The sequence below is a fragment of the Meriones unguiculatus genome, chromosome 7 (genome assembly GCF_030254825.1).
Source record: "Meriones unguiculatus strain TT.TT164.6M chromosome 7, Bangor_MerUng_6.1, whole genome shotgun sequence".
NCBI classification, from domain to species: Eukaryota; Metazoa; Chordata; class Mammalia; order Rodentia; family Muridae; genus Meriones; species Meriones unguiculatus.
This window is the reverse complement of record NC_083355.1, coordinates 15,714,583-15,734,667: the sequence shown is the minus strand read 5'-3', so window position 1 is coordinate 15,734,667 and position 20,085 is coordinate 15,714,583. Positions and strand designations below refer to the sequence as shown.

The following is a 20,085-nucleotide window of genomic DNA, read 5'->3' as shown; positions in this document are numbered from 1 at the left end:
AAATGATTTTTGCCTGGATATGGTCAGGGTAGAGGCAGTGGAAAAAAAAAAAAAGAAATGTCATGAAGAGAAAGTAAAATCTGACTCAGGCACTCTGAAGCACAGACTGTCTTGAGTTGAGCAGTATGATCAGATGACCTGGCAGGAGTAAGACAGAGCCTTGGCAGGATGAAGAAATAACATCATTAGTTCAGTGAAAACAAAGATTAAAATATTACTTTAGACCGGGTGTGGTGGAGAGCTCCTTTAATCCCAGCACTTTGGAGAAAGGCAGGTAGAACTCTGAGTTTGAGGCAAGCCTGGTCTGCTTAGTGAGTGACAGTCGGCTACATAGAGAGACTTTGTCTCAAAAAACCCGCCACCAACAAAATATTACTTTGGGGATTTGTAAATGTGGAAAAGATAGTGTGTGGCATAATAAATAGATATCTTGTAGGATGACAGTGTTTATTACAAGACATGGTACTTCCTGTAACTCTCTGGGTTAGCCAAGAGAGCTCATAAAAGGGAAGTACCTTAAAGACCTTTCAAACAGAAGTTCAGTGTGGAAAAGTAGCTTCGTACTGGAGCTAGAAAGGAGGGTATATTGCCCCACACCATAAGTCAGAAATAAGAGAAGAGAAAGTACAAGCTTCTGAGGATTACCTGCTTGCTTATGATTTCTTAGGAGCCTCTGTTTCCCTCCCCTTCTCTCCTCTCTCCTTCCCTCCTCTTCATTCCTCTCCCCCTTCCCTTCTTGTGTGTGCACCAGGCACATGCTCGTGTGTGCCCACTGTCTATGTGTGGAGGTCAGAGGATAATTTGTGTAGGGGTCACTTCTCTTCTACCACCATGTGGGTTTCAGGAATCAAACCCAGTTTGTCAGGCTTGATGGCAAAGTGCCTTTTCTTGCTGAGCGTTCTTGCTTCCTTTTTAAAGCCTGAACTCTGATCCTTGTTTTGTAGAACTCTCTCTCTCTTTCTCTTTTTTCCTGTGAATAAGCATTAAACCCTTCCTAGATTGTTTGTTTGTTTGTTCAGTGTGTGTGCTTTTGTAGGGGCAGGGCACATCTGCCTTGGTGGCCTCTTTCTAGAGGTTAGAGAACAGCTTCTGGCAGTTGGTTCTTACCTTTTGTGTGGTTCCTCGAGATCCATCTCAAGCGGTCAGGCTTAGCAAGTGCCTTCACCAAGTGAGCCACCACCACACCCCATGTTTGTTTGTTTGTTTGAAACAGATTCTTATTTATTCATAGCTGGCCTGGATCTCCCCATAGAGCTAAGCATATCCGTGAACTCCCACTTCTACATCTCAAGTAGTAGGTTTGTAGGCATGCCACAACAAATGACCCTAATTTTTAAATTTCTAGTACTTTCTTTCTTTTTTAAATTTTATTTTTTTATGTGTTTTTTTTTTTTTTTCCTGGTAGTCTACTGATCAAAGTCTCATCCTCTTTACTCCTTTATCCATTATTTGATAATTATTTTTTTTCAGCTCACTTTGTGAGCTTTCTGGCATAGCTGAAATAGCTTGCTGTTCGGAAAGAATCTTTATTCTGTTAATGATTATTTATTCTGTTAATGATTATATAAAATTCTCTATATACAAATTCTTGCTACTCACATTTTAAAATATTTTCATACATTCGTATTTATGTATACTGTTTTGTATATTGTCTAAATTAGCTTACTTTGTTTTTGTGAGACCAGGTCTTGCTGTATACGCCAACCTGGCCTTGAACTTGCTGTGGTCTTCCTGCTTCAGACTTCCTACGTGTGATTTTGGTGAATTTGGGGGCATATGGCATCATACCTGGTTTAGGCTTGTGTGTGTGCGCTATTGTATTTATTTATTTATTGAGACAGACCAGGCTGGCTTCATACTTGTGATACTACTGCCTTAAGCCACCTGAGTTCTGGGATTACAGGTGTGTGTCACCATGCCTGTTTCTTCAATCTACTTCTTAAAATGACATATATCTGTATATTTTTTAGAATTTAACTTACTTGTTTTTGAGTCAGGATCTCACTGTGTAGCCCTGGCTGTCCTGGAACTGTGTATGGAGACCAGACTGGCCTCACCAACTCAAAAGGTCTACCTTCCCCTGCCTCCCATTGCTGAGATTAAAAGCATGTGCCACCACTCCCGGCTTTATACATTTACCCCAAGGGTTTTTACTTCCAAAAGCCCTGAAGTTGCTTTTAAAACTTTGTCTTTTTTGCTTTTCTTAAGATAAGAGTCTCACTGTAGTTTTAGCTGCTCTGGAGCTCGCTATACAGATCTGGCTACCCTCAAACTCACCGAGATTTGCCTGCCTCTGCCTTCCAAGTGCTGAGATTAAAGTTTGGCTTCATTGCTCCTGCCTACGTTTCAAATGTTGAGAAGTGGGACTGGAGAGATGACTCAGCAGTTGAGCACCGGCTGCTCTTTGAAGGGTCCGGGTTCAGTTCTTAGAACCAGGTGTTAGCTCAGAACCATCTGTGACTCCAGTTCCAGGGGATCAGCTGCCTCCTTGCCTCTGTGGGCACCAGGCATGCATGCATGGGGTGCATATACATGCATGGAGGCAAAACACTCAGATATATAAAATCTTTTAAAAGGCTTTTTAATGTATAATGCATGATAAATATTGAGCAAATGTTTATTGTTAATGATTAATAAGAATTGAGGAATAAATTAAATCCTAGGGTAGATTAGCCCTTCCAGTCTTTTTCCACTGACCTTTTCATATTGATGACTATAACAGCCAGCATTTTTAAAGCATTACTAAGTATCATGAGGAGTAATTTGTAAGTTTTCTTCTTTGTCTCTTTCTATCTTAGCAATTCTATAAAATGATGCTTTATAACCTCCATTTTGCAAATGAGGAAATTGAGATTTAAGGAAAATGCATGATTTATTTAAGGACTCCTTAAACTCAGATGTTTCTTACTCAAAGTTCATATTCCTGGCTGCTGCCTTGTAAGAAAGCGCTTGTTTTAAAGAGTTGCTCTTGTAGGATTCCATGCTGAGGGAATGCTTATAATCGAGTTAAAATCTCAGTCTAGAAAGCAATACCTGAAAGTGCCACTCAGTTCACATCTTGTATTCATCTGTGTCTGTAGTTGGAGTATCACTGAAAAATGTCACTGCTTCTAGTTTTATGTTTGTCCTCATAAAATTCACTTCATAACCCTGCTTTACTTATATCAGCTACCCTAGGTTTCAGGCAATAATGTGTAATAATATATGTTATTTTATATGTCTATTACATTTAAGCTAGCTTAGATACTATGTTTCATTGTATTGCTAGGGTTTGAATCCAGGGCCTTACACATGTATACCCCGCCTCTGTTCTTGTTTTTTGTTTATTAATGTGTATTGGTGTGAGGGTGTCAGATTCTGTGGAACTGGAGTTACAGACAGCTGTGAGCTGATCCTCTGGAAGAGCAGCCAGTGCTCTTCACCACTGAGCCACCTCTCCAGCTCTTGTTTTGTATTAATTTATTTTGTTTACGTATGTGGATTGGTTTGCTTTCATGTGTGTCTGTGCATCACTTGCCTTCTTCTGGAGGAGGCCAGGAGAGGGTACTAGCTCCCCTGAATGGTTGTAAGCTGTTGTGTGCATTCTGGGAATCAAACCCAGGTTCTCTGCAAGAATAGCTGGTGTTCTTAACACTGAGTCATCTTTCAGCCCTTAAAAACTTTTTTTTTTTTTTTTTGAGAGAGAGAGAGAGAGGGTCTGACTCTGTAGTCCTGGGTGGCATAGAACTGTATAGGCCAGGCTGGTCTTGAAGTCACAAAGATCCGCTGCCTCTGCTCCTGAGTGCTGTGTTAAAGATGTGTGCCACCATGCCCGGCTTGGTTTGTTTGTTTGTTTTTTAATTTGGTTATTAGATTAAAAACACTAACAAGCAAATTCTCTTTAGCCGCCCCAACTGAGCTGCTATTGTTTCCTCTACTGAATTATTTTATTGAAGGTTTCTAATGGTTGAGTATTAGAACTATATGTGCAGTACAACCCCTCCCCTCTTTTGAGGCAGGGTCTTGCTCTGTTGTCCAGGTTGGTCTCCCAAGTTAACCTCCTGCTTCAGCCTTTTTTCAGTGCTTGGGTTAAAGGGCATGGGCCACTGTACTGGACTAATAATTTTTGTATATATTTTAAAGTGGAATTATATAGGAAACTACTCTTATTTCTTTCTTGCCAGTTTTAAATTTGATTTTACTTTTCTGAACAGTCAAAAATATCGTTATAGGTGTCTTTGCTTCCTTCCTCTGTCTCTTCAGAGGTATTCTGAGAAGTTGGGAGAGGCAAGTAGTATTGGAGAAGAGACGAGATTCTGCTGTGTTTTCCTTCCTGTGACATATTAATATTTCTAAGGGACAAGAATAAGGCACTCTTGGGTGGAGTCTTTTTTACTTGCTTTTTTAAAAGGTGTGCCCTAAGTTCCCAAGTGAGTCATTTGGGGAATGTGACAGCTCACCCTCATGTTCTCTTCCAGATCGACAGATATACTTATTTTCAATCTTTAAATGTTATTTGAATGGGCTAAGATCTCCGGGAGAATTTGTAAAGTTTGAGATTGGGCTGGTTTATGTTCTGAGTTTTGAATAGTTTGTCTTCAAGCATGAGAACTCTAGTATTCTGCCATGTTTCAAGAGAAAGGGATTAAAAGTAAAGCTAATAAGGCAGAGATAATGCATTGCTCAGGAGGACTACTACCTTTTGACCTCCCTATCAGAAGCTGACTAGCTTGTAAAGTTTGTGGTTAGAAGCAGTATTTAAAGGTTGATATAAACCAGCTGTTCAGAGCAGCTGCATGAGGTGCTTTAAGATACTCTCTTCTACACATACATAGTGCGTGAATAGTAACTCTGGCTATGTGTGGCTGCCAGTCTGCGAAAATCCCAGTTAGAGCGCTAAGACAGGAGGGCGTCATGTTCTGGGATACATACGTGCATGCATACATCGTAAGCCCCTGCCTTTAAAAAAAGAAAAAGAAAAACTAGGTCTAGGACTAATCCTACCCCCGAGTTAGCTTGCCGAATTTCTATTTTCTTTCCATAGCCAGCTATATTATACTATGCTGTTTCTCACTCTAACTTTTCAGGGTTTTCATGGCTCAGTCGCAATCCATGCATTGCCAGAAATCTGAAGGACTAATTAAGAAAGCATTAAAATGCAGATTGCTACAGCTTAATTATCTTCTTTTTAACCACTATGTGACTGTAGTCACAGGGTCTGTCTCTGTCTTTTTGCTGTTTTGAAACGGTCTTGCTGAATTACCCTGGCTGGCTGCATACTTGCAGTGATCCTTCTGCTAGGATCTCAAGTGTGGGGATTATAGGCACACGCCACCACATCTGGCTCAGGGTCTGTCATTTACGCCCTGGAATATTAGTCGTATAACTTGTGGAAATAGTGCTTTATTGGTCTGTATTGAAGTGTCTTAGTCCACGTGCTCTTTTTCATTGCAGATGAACAGGAGGCATTAGACTCGATCATGAAGGACCTGGTGGCCCTCCAGATGAGCCGACGTCCCCGGGTGTCTGCATATGAGACCATGAAGAACAAGGACACAGGTCACTCAAACAGGCAGGTATGTGTAGCTCTGGTAGAGAGAGCTTAACTAATTTGATTGGGAAGGGGTTTTCAGGTGAGCATTGTATGAGACGTTGAAGCTACTCTGAATGCTTGAATGAAAGGCTTGAATGCTGTTGGTCTTTCACACTCGTGTTAAATAGTGAATGATATGTAGCAGACAGGCATAGGTCCTTGAGCTGGAATTCTTGGCATGTTCTGTGGAGGATGAGAATAATTCTTTCCCTTGTTACAAAGTCTATATTCAGGTACATCTTTTGCTTTTATTGATTATTTGGCAGACCAGATTCATGATCTGTAACTTGGAAGGTCTTCAGCTACCTTAGAGTGTACACTCAGGAAAAACTAATTAATTTTCACGTTCGCTTATATGAAATATAATTCATTCATTAAATATCATATAACATTTTTTTGTTTCGTTTCATTTTTTTGAGACAGGGTTTCTCTCTGCAGCCTTGGCTGTCCTGGAACTCGATCTGTAGACCAGGCTGGCCTGGAATACACAGAGATCCACCTGCGTCTGCCTCCTGAGTGAGTGCTGGAATTGAAGGCATGCCACACCACTGCTCAGCTTTCACATAACATATTTTAAGAGGAATGCTGAGTGATCTTATTATTGTTTCCCATTATTGGCTTGGGTATTTGTGAGTGTCTTTTTATTGAGAGTCATGTGCTGCTTTAGGAAAACATTTCCTATTTTTGTTAACATTTAAATTCATGTGATGTTGAAATCATCTCATGTCTGGCATCATTTATCATCCTGTTTCCTGGGTAAGCTGGCCTTCAGAGAAGAGTAAATGGAGGGGGTCCCACATAGTCTGGTGGTGTCTAGTGCACTGTGTGAGGCCTGTAGTACCCAAGTATGTATGCTTGATGAAAATTTGTCCAGGACATTCTCCCTTTGGGTCTTCTTACTAACTAACCTCTTTTCATTTAATCTTGTCTGTCAGTTGTTCAGAGTTACACAGAAATTATAGGGCTTTAGAACTTTTTTCTGTCTGTGGCCAGCTAGATATACTCTCACAGAGTATTTCCTGCCTTTAGGAATTCTAAGTTCCCTGGGGGGTTAGGGGAGTGTTTTTGCTCCATGTTATAATAGATTAGCCTAGAAAGCTGCCTCTATTGTTGTGATTATCTATAGAACTGGACAAAATAACAAATTAGGACTCTAGGACTCAGTCTTACACTTTTCATACATTAATCTGTTTGTGTGGCTTCCCCTTTGCGCTGATTTACTTGTATTCAAAGCCATGTTGGGAAGGAACATTTTTACCAGAAGTGAGTCCCCTCCCCCATGGCTTGAGTCTAATGACCTCACTTTCCTTCCTGTCTTCCTATGTGGAGTGTGCTTGCTAACGCAGCTACAGTTAGCTGATCTTTTCCTAACTGGACTGTTGGCATGGATAGCAATTAGTGGGTGAAAAAAAAAAAGGCCCTAAGGGATCACTCCAGAAAAAGGCAGAGATAGTCCCTGGGTAGTTCCATGGGAATCCTGCTTGGTGCTTAAAAGCTGTTACCAAAAGGTCTTGCTTTTTTAAAAAAACTGCCGCCTGCTGTAGAGTGAAGTCAGTGGTTATGAAGATTAGGAAATGGATTAATTGTTTGTTAGAAAGTAATAGTAATAAGAGCTTTTGGCTCCATAATTTACTTGAGTAATATAAAATACTTTTCTGTTACATGGAGGATACAAATTATTAACCTCGGATTTTTTATTTTTAAAGAAAAACACACAACAGCAGCATCTCAGCCCTTCTGAACAGCCCCAGAGTAACAAGCTCATGTGAAGGGGCCAATGAGCAAAAGAAAGTTTTGTTGAGGACCCAAATTACCTGTGAAAGCTGAAATGTCCTTTTAAACTTGCCACGAGTGCTGGAAGAGCAGACTTCATTTCCTGGACAAAGTGGATGTAGAGGTCATTGGTTAGTGTGACCCAAATTCTGTCTCGAAGGACGGGTCTCACAATACTATTACTCATCAGCAGCCTCTGTCAGTGTGGTCAGGAATGTTCCATATCTGTGTTATCTTCGTATGCTGGCCGCTGGCCACATGTAGCTGTTGAGCAACTGGATTTTCTATTTTCTTTAATTTTAATTAAATTAAATAGCCATATGTGGCTTGTGGCTATTGTATTGGACAAAATAGTTTTATAAACAATATAAGGGACTTTTTTCTGGTGGTGGTGGGGAATGACGACAAGAAACTACAAGCTTAGAAACTTACAGCTTCATTGGTGAATTCATTCCTTTTACATAGGTTATTAGTTTCTACACTCTGTGAGAAGCCTACTAATGAAAGTCATCTTTAAGACTGTATTCTTGTGGGGATGTGAAGCTGAAGAACTAACATGGTTATTTAAAAATGTAAGCTCAAGGATCAGAGATAGCTCAGTTGGTATAGCTCAGTTCCCAGCACAAAAGCAGGAGGGTGTGTGTGTGTGTGGTATTTTATGGAAGCTCAAGGTTTTATGCTAATATTGGGTAAAATGGCAATAAAAATATCAAGATACTTTTTTCTTTTAACAAAGTCAAGTTTGTAGAAGCTGCTGGAAAGTATTCTTTAGCAATTTTTTATTTTTATTTTTTTGGTTTTTCGAGACTGGGTTTCTCTTTGTAGTCTTTACTGTTCTGGACTTGCCTCAAACTCACAGAGATCCACTTGCCTCTGCCTCCTTGCCTCCTCGGGTGCTGGGATCACAGGCATGCGCCACAGTGCCCAGCCCTTTAGCAAAATCTTGAAGACAAAAAGTGCATTTCAAAGATACTGAGTGAGATAAGGGTACAGGAGATACAGAAGAGGAGTACTGTAATGAAAAGATCCTGGCAATGTGAGGAATATGTTAATACAGAGCTCTACATTTATGGAGAGAACCATCATTTGCTATTATTCTTTTTGTTGTAATAACTTGGGTTTGAGACAGTATAAAATAGTGTTTTGGAGTTTTGTTTGTTTTTAATGTGTGGGTGTTTCACCTGCATGTGTGTCTGTGTACCACATGTGTACCTAGTGCACATGGATGTCGGAAGAGGAGGTGCATCCCCTTGAAGTAGAGGTACTGATAGGTGTGAGCTACCAAGTGGGTTCTGGGAATTGAACCACGGTCCTCTGGAAGAGTAGCCAATGCTTTTAACTGTTGAGCCATCTCTCTAGCCCATAAGATAGTTTTTCCATTACCATTTCTTTTCTTCCACAGTGTGTTTGTGAGGACAGGGGGATGAAAAATTAAAACCTAATTTAAATAGCTGAGATGCCAAATTGGATTAAGAAATGTTAAATTAGGATAAAGACTCAAATCACAGAGTTGAAGCAAAGCTAATCACGTACTTTGGCTGGTGGGAAAAATTGTTTATACAAGGGTGGAATGGTGTTGGCAGAATCAAATAGCCCTTCAGTGTGATAATGGCATCACCAAGCTGAAATTGGTACAGCAAGAGAAGCTGGCTTCATTGACAGAATTCTTTGGGTCTGAGGCCTGGAGGAACTAGAAACCCTAATTTAAATATCTGCTTGGCAGGACTTTAGACATCTGCTTTTCTAAGTAAACAAGTTTGGTACCCAGTTGAATAAGAAAATACATTTGAGTATAAATAAGTATTCTAAGTGGTTATGGGAGTTCATGGACGATGGGGTCCCAGCTGTAAACTATTTGTTATGACGTAGGTTTGTGGGTTTTTTTTTGTAATTTCCCTGGACACCAAGAGCATAGTTATAGCTGGCTGAACATCTTGGATGTCTGACACATCCTTGGTATAGCTGAGACCTATGTGTGGCTTTACATTCCGTGCTACACATCTCTTTAGCATTCGTCAAGTCACGGTTCACTATTGATGAGTGCTCTTTCTTCATGGAGCCAACAGCTTGGTGTAGTGAAAGCTACACCTGCCCAGCAGTTACAGGGCTGTTTGTTAATCACCTTTTGATACAGAACTTTATGATAGCAGTTAACGATGTCAGCGACTATAAGCACACATAGAAGCAACATGTTATGGTTTGCAGAACTTTCACACAAAGATTTGGAGTAGAGCAGGAAACAAACAGGCCTGTTGTTTCTAGTCACAACACTTGTACTGAACGCAATTCAGATAACTTTTGTGACCCTCTGTTTTTCCATTTGAGACACTTAATACACATTGTTTCTATGTAAGTTTTGCAAGATCAGAGAATGTATTTTACCCATTATAAAAATTTACAGAGGTAAAGTTGCAGTAATTATATAATTTTTTTTCCCCACGTTCTAACACTATGGATTTGGCTTTGGAGAAACTCAACTTGTAACCAGAACTATGCATATTGTTGTGGAACTAAAAAGGCTTTGCTGCCTTTGGCTTGTCATTACTATCTAATTAATGGTCTTTTGCAAACTTCTGACTCTAGCCCAGTTTCTGAAGATCGAATTGGAGGAAGAAACATAATCCTTATTTCCATGAATTCTGTTTCCTAAGTCTTACTAATCTTCTCTATGCTTGCATAGATTCCAAAGTCAGAATCTGATTCTTCAGGGGTTCACTAGCGGGTACGCCCATGTAGGAAAGCTGCTTTTTTTGTGGCAGGCACAAGCAGGGCAGGGCCTTGGTTATCAGTTCCAGACCAGAGGATTCTAGGAGAGGTTATCCTTACCAGGCCAGAGACTGATTGAGTTGTTCCTGTGATAGATTCACTCTTAACTCTTCAGAACCCCTTTTCTTTTCAGAGGTTGTTGATAAGGAGGGCTGGGCAGCTTGAAAATAGGGCACATGCAAACCTAGAATTTCTTCCATTAATTTCATATGACTTCCCTGAGTCACATTTATACATAAAAAATTTAGTTTTGTTTCCCTTTTCATCTAACTTATTTACTATCTTTGGCAAAAAGACTACAGTTCTAAATGTGTAAGGAACCACCCAGAATACACAGCAAATAGCCTGCTGTGATGGCATATGGCTTTAATTCCACAACTAGAGAGATGGGGGCTGCAGAGTAAGACCTTGTTTTTTGTTGTTGTTATTGTTTGTGTTGTTTTTTTAAAGAGCAAATATAAGAAGAAGGGGCAGTGTAGAATTAGAGAGGGTACAAGAGGAGATTACTGAGGGAAGCTTTTGCCAGGTCAAATTAGTGACATTTATTTAATAAACACTGAGGGTTTTTTGATTTATAGAGCCCTTTTTGTCTACATGTTAAACTTGGTAAGTTTGGTATTATTGTTCGCTATTTATATTGTCTTTGCTGGGTTTACATCAACTTTGAGGCTTGCCCTGTCAACTCTCCTGACCATAACTTTTACCAGTTAACTTTGTCTTTAACAATTAACTTTGGTGAACCTAGGACTTGATTTTCCTAAACCTGAATTGTATTTTGTTCTTTGTTTGTTGCTTTTGTGGTTTTTGTTTGCTTGCTTGTGTCTTAGCTGTGGAGGGACACCATGACCATGGCAACTCTTATAAAGGAAAACACTTAATTGGGGCTGGCTTATAGTTTAGAGGTTTAGTCCATTCTCATCATGGCAGGAAGCATGGTGGCATGTGGGCAAACATGTTGCTGTAGAGGTACTGCGAGTTCTTCATCTGGGTGGGTAGGCAGCAGGAAGAGACTGTGAGCCACTCAGCCTGGCTTTAGCTTTTGAAACCTGAAAGCCTACTCCCAGTGACACAGTTTCTCCAACAAGGCCATGCCTGCTGCTGTCCTGGAACTTACTTTGTAGACCAGGCTGGCCTTGAACTCAGAGATCTGCTTACTTCTGTCTCTGCTTTCCAAGTGCTGGGATTAAAGGGGTGCACCACCACGCCTGGCTAGGGATCATTTTCATTCAGACCATCATGTCTTGTTTGTTTTGTTTGAAACAGGGTCTCATATAACCCAGGCTTGCTTTGAACTACTACTATGTAGGACAACCTTGAATTTCTAATCCTCCTGCCTCTATTTCCCAAGTGGTAGGATTATAGACATGCTCCACCACACTAAATTTTATGGTGCTGGAGATCCAACCAAAGTCTTGTGTGCACTAGTCAGGCATTCTACCAACTGAGCTGAATATTTGTGCAAGATTTTTTTTTTTCTCAGCTATTATGGCACCTCTCCAGCCAGTTTAGTGTATATCTACAGTCAAGCTTCTTAAAGAACCGCCCCCCCCAAATGTGCCATGTTCGGCGTACTTCAAAAATCATAATCTTACTGGGGAAAGGGAAATACCTGGGAAGGAGGGAGGGAAGAAAAGGAAGATGGGCATGATGACAGGTGCTTTTAACCCCGGCATTCATTCAGGAGGGGCAGGAAGAATACTGTTTCAGAGCAGCCTGATCTATATAGTGAGACCTTGTCTAGGAAGAAAAAAATGAGAGTTGAATGAGAGGAAAGAGGGGAGTAAGAAAAATTAAAGGGAGAATTCGAGAGAGAAATGATAGCTGTATGTGGCTGTGGGTAATGACATGGTATGGAGAGTGAATACTGTCAGAAGCCAGGAAAATCGTAGGTGTGAGCTTGGGTCACACCTTTATGATGTGATTTCAAGTGGAAGTGGCACTTGAGCCAGGTGTAGAGGGTATATAAAGGGTTAGTTAGATGAAGTAAGAGGTGACAGAGAAAAGGTTATTGAAGACCTAGGGGAAAGTAGATGGCATATTTGAGGCAGTAAGTGCACATTTAACTGGCTGGAGAACAGAGTTCCTGGAGAAACAGGTTGTATAATACAGTTAGGTAAATTGAAGGAGCTTCAAATGAAAGCAAAGAACTCAGAATTTCTTTTACAGGTCAGGGGCATCACTGATACTTTTTTGAACAAGGAAGGAGCAATAGTTAGGATGGTTGGAACAGGAAAATGTAGTGTGAGTGAGATAAATAAATAATAAGAAATAAAAGAAGAGAGTGGATGAAAGAGAGGAACCAAGAAGTGCAGAAATGGCTTTAAGAATCCAGAATTAGCAGGGTATGGTGGCACACATATTTCTTTATCAATTAATTTAATTAAAGTTTTAAACCATTTTTATTATTATTTATTACAATTTATTCAATTTGTACCCCAGCTGCAGCACCCTCCCTTGTCTCCTCCCAATCCCGCCTGCTCTCCTCTCCCCCTAGACCCCTCCCCTAGTCCACTGATAGGGGAGGTCCTCCTCCCCTTCTATTTGACCCTAGCTTATCAGGCCTCATCAGGACTGGTGGTATTGTCTTCTTCTGTGGCCTGGCAAGGCTTTACCCTCTCAGGGAGGTGATCAAAGAGCCAGCCACTGAGTTCATGTCAAAGACAGTACCTGTTCCCCTTACTAGGGTACCCACTTGGAGACTGAGTCTATGGGCTACTCCTAAGCCTGGGTTTTAGGTCCTCTCCATGCATTGTCTTTGGTTGAGTATCATTCTCTTCAGGGCCCCCAGGGCTCAGTCTTTTTGGCTTTGTTGGTCTCCTTGTGGAGCTCCTGTCCGCTCCAGGTCTTTCTGTCTCCCCCTTCTTTCATAAGATTCCCTGCACTCTGCCCAAAGTTTGGCTGTGAGCCTCAGCCTCTGATTCGATAACTCGATCAGAGTCTTTCAGGGCTGTCTGTGGTAGGCTCCTGTTCTGTTCCCTGTCTTCTCCTGCTTCCAATGTCTATCCCATTTGCCCTTCTGAATGAAGATTGAGCATCTTCCCTAGGCGCTTCCTGGTTGTTTAGCTTCTTTAAGAGTATAGATTTTAGTATGTTTATCCTATATTTTATGTCTAATATCCACTTATGAGTGAGTATATACCATGTGTGTTTTTCTGCTTCTGGGTTACCTCACTCAAGATGATCTTTTCTAGTTCAGTGGCATATATATTTAATGCAGCACTCATGAGGCAAGGCAGATGGACCTCTCTGAGTTCAAGGCCAGCCTGGTCTACATAGTGTATTAGAGGACAGCCAGGGCTATATAGAGACCCTGTTTCAAAAACATAATAAACAATAAAAGAATACAGAACTAAGGAGAAATGTATGTGTGTAGATGAATATGTAGGTGTGTATTTTTACTTCTTGGATTGATTTATTTTTATTTTATGTGTATGCTTGTTTTGCCTGCATTTATGTATATGTGCTAGTGCATGCCTCGTCAGAAGATATCAGGAAAGGCCATCGGTCTTCTAGAATTGGAGTTATGGAAAGTTGTGAGCCATAGGGTATTGGGAACTGAACCTGAGTCCTGGAGGAGCAGTCAGTACTCTGAGTGCACTGAGCCATCTCTCCAGAGCCTAAATTTATTTTCTTTTTAATTTTTAATTATGTGCAGAAGAGGCTGTCGGATCCCCTGGAGCTGGAGTTAAATGCAGTTGTGAGTTGCCCAACATAAGTGCTGAGAACTGAACTCTGCTTCTTGAAGAGCAAAACATGTTCTAATCCATAAACCATTTCTCTGGCCCCTCAAATTTTGATGTAATGTGACTAGAAGTAGCATGTGTGAAGCCTTGGGTTTGGCCCCTAGAGGAGAAATAAAAGAAGCATTGACATTGAGAAGGGAGAGTAGTTTAAGAGGGTAGTTGGTATGGACACAGACATAGACTAGAGTAAGAAATTACAATGGGGAAGACGGAGGGTGTGAAGTGTATGTTTGTATGTTTTAATTTTTGCAGGTTTCTACTTCCCCATTTTCAGTTTTGAAAATCCTAAGAAATCTGTAAAACTAAAAGATTTTTTAGGGTATTTTTGTTGTTGCTTATTTTGTTGTTGCTTATTTTTTTAGGGTGTTTTGCTGGTGTGTCTAAGTACCATGTATGTGACTGGTACCTGATATAACTGGAGTTACTGGTGGCTATGAGCCACCATGTGGGTGCTGGGAATTAAACCCAGATCCTCTGGAAGAACAGGTAGTGCTCTTAACCACTGAGCCATCTCTTCAGCCCCAGTTTTTGTTTTTTTATTTGTGGAAACTCATTTGACAACAAAATAAACTGTATACCGTATTAACAAATAAACTTCACCTCTGTGGTTTAATCTTGTGTGTTCAGTATGAGAGGGAAGATAGCTTTTACCATAATGAGTGTACTCATGTTGATCAGGGAAGGTACTTCCTTGAAACATCCAGCTGCCAGAGTATAGAACTCAATTCTGTCCCCAGCTATTGATCAGGACCACACACAGCTGACTTCAGGAAATAACTTGTAAGTATTCTACCTTGGCTATGTATTGCTTCCTTAGCTACTGACCCCAGTGAGAGGGAAGCATCATATGATATACAAAATACACATCATACTACCTCACAGTCCTTAATGTTCCAAGTATTTTGCCTGAAAGATAGTGGCTTTTTGTAATTGTTTGTTGAGAACTTGTTTGGCAGATACCATTCTAATATCATTACTTGATTATATAATTTAATTTTTTTTTTTTGAAAAGTCTGTCCATTAAAGTACTGTCATCAGTCTCACTTCACAAATGAGAAAATTGAGTCACAGAGAGGTTTAGATGACAAGTGCAAGGTTATACAGGCAGGAAACTGTAGAGTCAGAATTTAAAGAAGGCCATTTGACTCCAGTTTTTATGATTATTTTGCCTAAATATATGTATGTATAACGTGCACATACCTGGTACCCAAAGAGGTTATTAGATCCCCTGGAATTGGAGTTACAGATAGTTGTTAAGCCACTTTGTGGGTGTTAGGAACCAAACCCCAGTCTTCTACAAGAGCAACAGGTGCTCTTAATTGCCAGTTTATCTCTCCAGCCCTCAACATTATCTTTTTTAAGTTTTAATTTTTAGTTTTAAGACATGATCTCACTATGTAATCCTGGCTGGCCTGGAACCCATTGTGTAGATCAGGCTAGCCTTGAATTTATAGAGATCCACCTGCCTCTGCCTCTGCTTCCTGGATGCTGGGACTAAAAGTGGCTGATGTTGCTACTTCTAGTTAATTATGAGAGAGAGAGAGAGAGAGAGAGAGAGAGAGAGAGAATATGTGTATGTGTCTGTGCACTTGTAGGGGGTCATAGGGAATTGGTTCTCTCTTATTGCCAGGTGAGTCCAAGGGATTGAATTAGGATCCTCGGACTAGGCAGCAAGTGCCTTTATCCTCTGGTCCTCAGTGCTACATTCTTAACAAATTCATATCTGCTTCAAATCTATGTTAGGTAGATGAGGCTTTGCTTCATCTTAGATTAGAATAGATCTAGAGAGATGAGAATCCTTTCTTTGGAGGTTGACTGAAGAGAAGGGCTGAGGAGAGGAGCAGAAAGGCAGAAGTTCAAGGCCTGGGTGTCCATGTGTTGGGGAAGAAATAAGAGAGGTGTGGAAGAGGAGCTAATGAAGAAGTGGTTAAAGTGCTGTTAAGTTCTGTGGGCTGGAACCAGTAGAGACTAGGCTACTAGTTGAAATGCTTTAGCGAAGTCAAAGAGAATAGTGAAGGAGTTGAGCATAGTTATCTTTATCTGAACTTTCCTTATTTGTGGCTTGTTACTACCAGCCTGACAGGATTAACTCAGATTTGGGAACTTTGCTGATCTGGGCATATGATGATGTACATTGAAGCCTTCATCCTGTTCTAGAATGGCTATCCTAGCATCAGAAAAGGCATCTATTTATATGTTGTTTTAGTAGTCATGGGTGTGGTTAGACTTCAGTAGGAGTGATTTGGGGTTTGGAGTAAAAGTTCAGTTCCCTTTCATTAATATAGAGTAGTACTTGAGTTACGGCCTACCTTGGAGTATATTATTTCCTTCAGTCCTCCTAGAAAGGGTCTGAGCAAGGTTCTTACCAGTTTATATAAATACGATGTTGTCCTAGTTGAAGAATGAGCACTTTTGCTATACTTTAACATATAATTGTAAGAAATTTTAATTATATTTTAGTTTATTCTATGTGTATGTGTATGCCAGTTTATGTGTGCTGAGATCAGAATGCCACTTCTGAAAGTTCGTTCTTTTCCTTCCACCTTGTGGGTCTTGGGATTGATTTCAGGTTTGATCAGCTGAGCCATCTCACTGGCCCCTGAATCATCTCTCTAGCTCTGATATGCTTTTATTCTAATTTAGTGGTTCTTAAGGGATGGCCTGTAGACCCTGTAGGGCACTCCTTTGACCCTTTAAAAGACACTGGGAGTATATGTGGTTAAAACTGTTTGCATCATAATACTGTGATGTTAGGTCTTTTTCACCTCATCCACTTAAGAATGTACAGTGGGATTTTCTAGGGGCTTCATGATAGAGGTTGTTACAATAGATTGAAAGCAGAAATGGACATGAAAATCCTGCTGTCTTAGGCTATGCATTAAAGAGATTTGTATAAGTCACTATTTTTTAAAATGTTAATATTTTACTTTAAAAGACTAGACACACAATGATTACTATTACTTAATATTATTTAATTACTATTATTTAACAAATAAAGTATAAGTTTTCACATATATGAAATCTCTTTGGCAGTGTCAGTAATTTTTAGGATGTGTATTAGAACTAATTTTCCATTTCAAGGATTAGAAAGGAATTCTAGCCTCATGATCCCCTCGTGGAAAAAGGAAGACCTTTATGCAAGTCCTTGCTTACACACTCCCTCCCTTTTCTGCTATATTGGTTCACTTCTGTGTGTTCCTCATCTCTAAATGCCTGAAGCCCTCCTTCTTCCAAGCCACAATCTATTAGTCTTTCTCAGTATAATTTTCATTCATTGACTGTGACCTGTTCTCTCCATCCATTGTTATTTACTGACAGTATTTGTTTCCTGACAGTATTACTTTTCAAAACTCTATGCCTGGTAATTTCTTCTCTGAGATTTCTTTCCTTTGCCTGTCATTTTCAAACTCCCTCGAGGTGTTTATTAGTAGCTAGGACTGTAAGTCTACAGCACTGCACCCTGCATACTTCCTATTTCTGACACTTGCATTCAGTTTTGTTCTTAAATTCATCCCTCCATGTAGCAAATGTTACCAGCCACATATTATGTGCCGTCGCTTTGTTTGGCACTGGGATATAGAAGCTGGATAAGCAATCCTTGCCCCTCCAAAACTTACAGGCTACCTGGGGTAGCCACTTTGGATTAAGTAGGAACAATATCCAAGGTTGTTTGTTCAGTGTTCTACTTTACTGGGGTAATCTTGGGAAGGTGGTGGGAAACCAGTGATAAAACAGAAATAACAGCAGCAGCTATAGAAGCAAAACATTTATTATATGTGTATTTCAGTTCAGATATTTTCTCATTTAGTTCTCATAGCAACTCTGCAAGGTATGTTTAGCCCCATTCTGCAGGTGTAAACACTGAGACAGATAAATGACCTTATATTATTTATAACTAGAAAGATCAGCAGCAAGATTTCTTGTTCTGTTTAGCTGAGTTAGCAAAATAATACCTATTTATTTATATGTGTATGTCTGTATATATGCATGTACCTGAGGTTAGAGACATCTACTAGAGCTGGAGTTGCAGGCAGTTATGAGCTGTCTGATGTGGGTGTTGGAAATTGAACTTTAGTCCTCTACAAGAAATATATGTCCTAACCGCTGAGCCTTCTCCCTAGCCCCAAGAAGTGTAGGTATCATGGTCAGGAGGCAATAGGTAGAGAAATTCAGAGTCATTTGTAAAAATAGAGAATGTGTAAAACAAGAAAGCTATTATGTCAGGGCATAGCAACCAACCATGAGTAGCCACTTAGGAATTTTGTTATAAGTGTTTGTTGAAAGCTGGAGAGACGGTTCAGCAGTTGAGAGCACTTGATGTTATTTCGCAGGACCAGACCTTGATACAGCTCACAGCAGCCTGTAACTCTGGTTGCAGGAAGATCCAGTGCCCCTGGCCTCCACACACCCACACTCTATTGCACAGACAGTACAGAGATACATACAAAATCACTCTTAAAAATAAAAATAAACTTTTAAGTAATAGGTTTTGTTGTCTCTGTGTTGAATTGTTTTGTAACACATTAGAACTGAAAGAATGTAACACATTAGAAAATAATGGTCCTTAGCCCTGAGAGGGGGGGAGTGGACATGGGTCCACCCCTAACCAAGAAGTTGTTTGCAGTTGATACCTATGTGAAAATCAATTTTTTTCTGATGGAGTGTCACTGGGTACATCAACCTCACTCCAGGGCAGGCCCCATGCCCAGGAGTAGTTGGCCAGCACAAAATGAACTCTTGTTTTGTTTTATTTTGTTTTGTCATTTTTTGTTTGTTTTGAATTTTAGGTTTATGTTTTTGTAGGTGTCTTAGTATTCTGTTACTGTGAAGAGACACCATACATGACCAAGGCAACTCGTATAAAGAAACATTTGCTGGGTAGTGGTGCTACACACCTTTAATCCCAGTGCTTGGGAGGCAGAGAAAGACAAGTCTTGGAGATTGAGGTTAACCTGGTATACAGAGCAAGTTCCAGAACAGTCAACGCTACACAGGGAAGAGGAGGAGGAGGAGGAAAAAGCATTATGGGGGCTTATTTATAGTTTCAGAGGGTTAGTCCATGATCATCATTGTGGAAAGCAGACAGGCATGCTAGAGGAGAAGCTCAGAGCTACATCCTCATCCTTAGGCAGCAATTAGAGAGCATGTGGAAGGGATTGAGGGACCTGGCATGATTGTTTGAAACCTCAAAGCCCACTCCCTTCAACAAAGCCACACCTCCTAATCCTCCCCAAGTAGTTCTACTAACTGGGAACCAAGCATTCAAATATAGGAGTCTGTGGGGGCTGTTCTGATTTAAACCACCATGGTGATGCTGTTTGTTTTTGGAAGAGTAAGAGAACACAAAGTTGGGTGGGTGGGGAGGCTCTGGGGGAGGGGAAAACATGATCAAAATATATTGTATGAAAAAGTTTGAAGAATAAAAGGGCGAAGATTAGAGCAGAATATTCAACTTTGAAGAAAAGAATGCTATTTCTGAGTGGAGAAACTGGAATAGGACCCATTAGGTTTTTAATTAATGGTAATGTTTGCCAAGTGCCTAAAGGACTATCCATGGCTTACTGGAAACTTCAGAGAACTCTCTGACCTATCTGTTATTTCTTTTGGCAGAGTGACGTCAGAATCAAGTTTGAACACAATGGGGAGAGACGGTAAGTTGCCTTCTGCTAAGTAGTTGTGTTAATGTATGCCGAAGTCCTAGGAAAATACTGAGCTCATAAAGCTACCTCTAGTAAGTAGTATTATAAGACTTCCTCTTTTTAATTCACTTTTCTTGTTAATGTTTCAGTTACAATTTAAAAAAAGGTGGAAATTCTCAGTGGAGAAAAATGTGATTTTCTTAATTCTTTGCTCATCATGGGGTATTTAGGACCCTGTGTTGTGGATATGGTCTCTATGCACCTAGTGTGCTTTCAGTGTCATCACAAAACCCCTTTTGCTTATTCCTTCCATACCTTTTCTCCTTTCCTTTGTGTATTTCCTTAGTTACTGTTCTATTGCTATGATAAAACACCATGATGGAGGCAGTTCATAAAACGAAGTTGAAGTGGCCATATAGTTTCATAAGGTTGGAGTCCATGATGATAGGGGAGCAAAAGCATGCTGATAGCAATAACTAAGAGCTCACTTCTTGGTTCAGAAGCAGGAGATAGATAGAGGTAACTTGAAATGGTGGGAGTCTTTTGAAACCTCACAGTCCACCTTTAGTGACACAGTTCTTCCTCCAAGGCT

General features: G+C 40.3%; 1 protein-coding gene across 2 annotated transcripts in view; it reads left to right on the top strand.

Moving 5' to 3' along the window:
• Positions 1-20,085, top strand: part of Map3k3 (mitogen-activated protein kinase kinase kinase 3) — a 70,250-nt gene that overhangs the window by 6,573 nt on the left and 43,592 nt on the right. For both annotated transcript variants that reach the window (XM_021634308.2, XM_021634309.2), the window contains exons 2-3: positions 5,434-5,555; positions 19,465-19,505. In XM_021634308.2, coding sequence (XP_021489983.1) covers positions 5,434-5,555; positions 19,465-19,505 — 163 coding nt within the window. The remainder of the gene's footprint in view (positions 1-5,433; positions 5,556-19,464; positions 19,506-20,085) is intronic.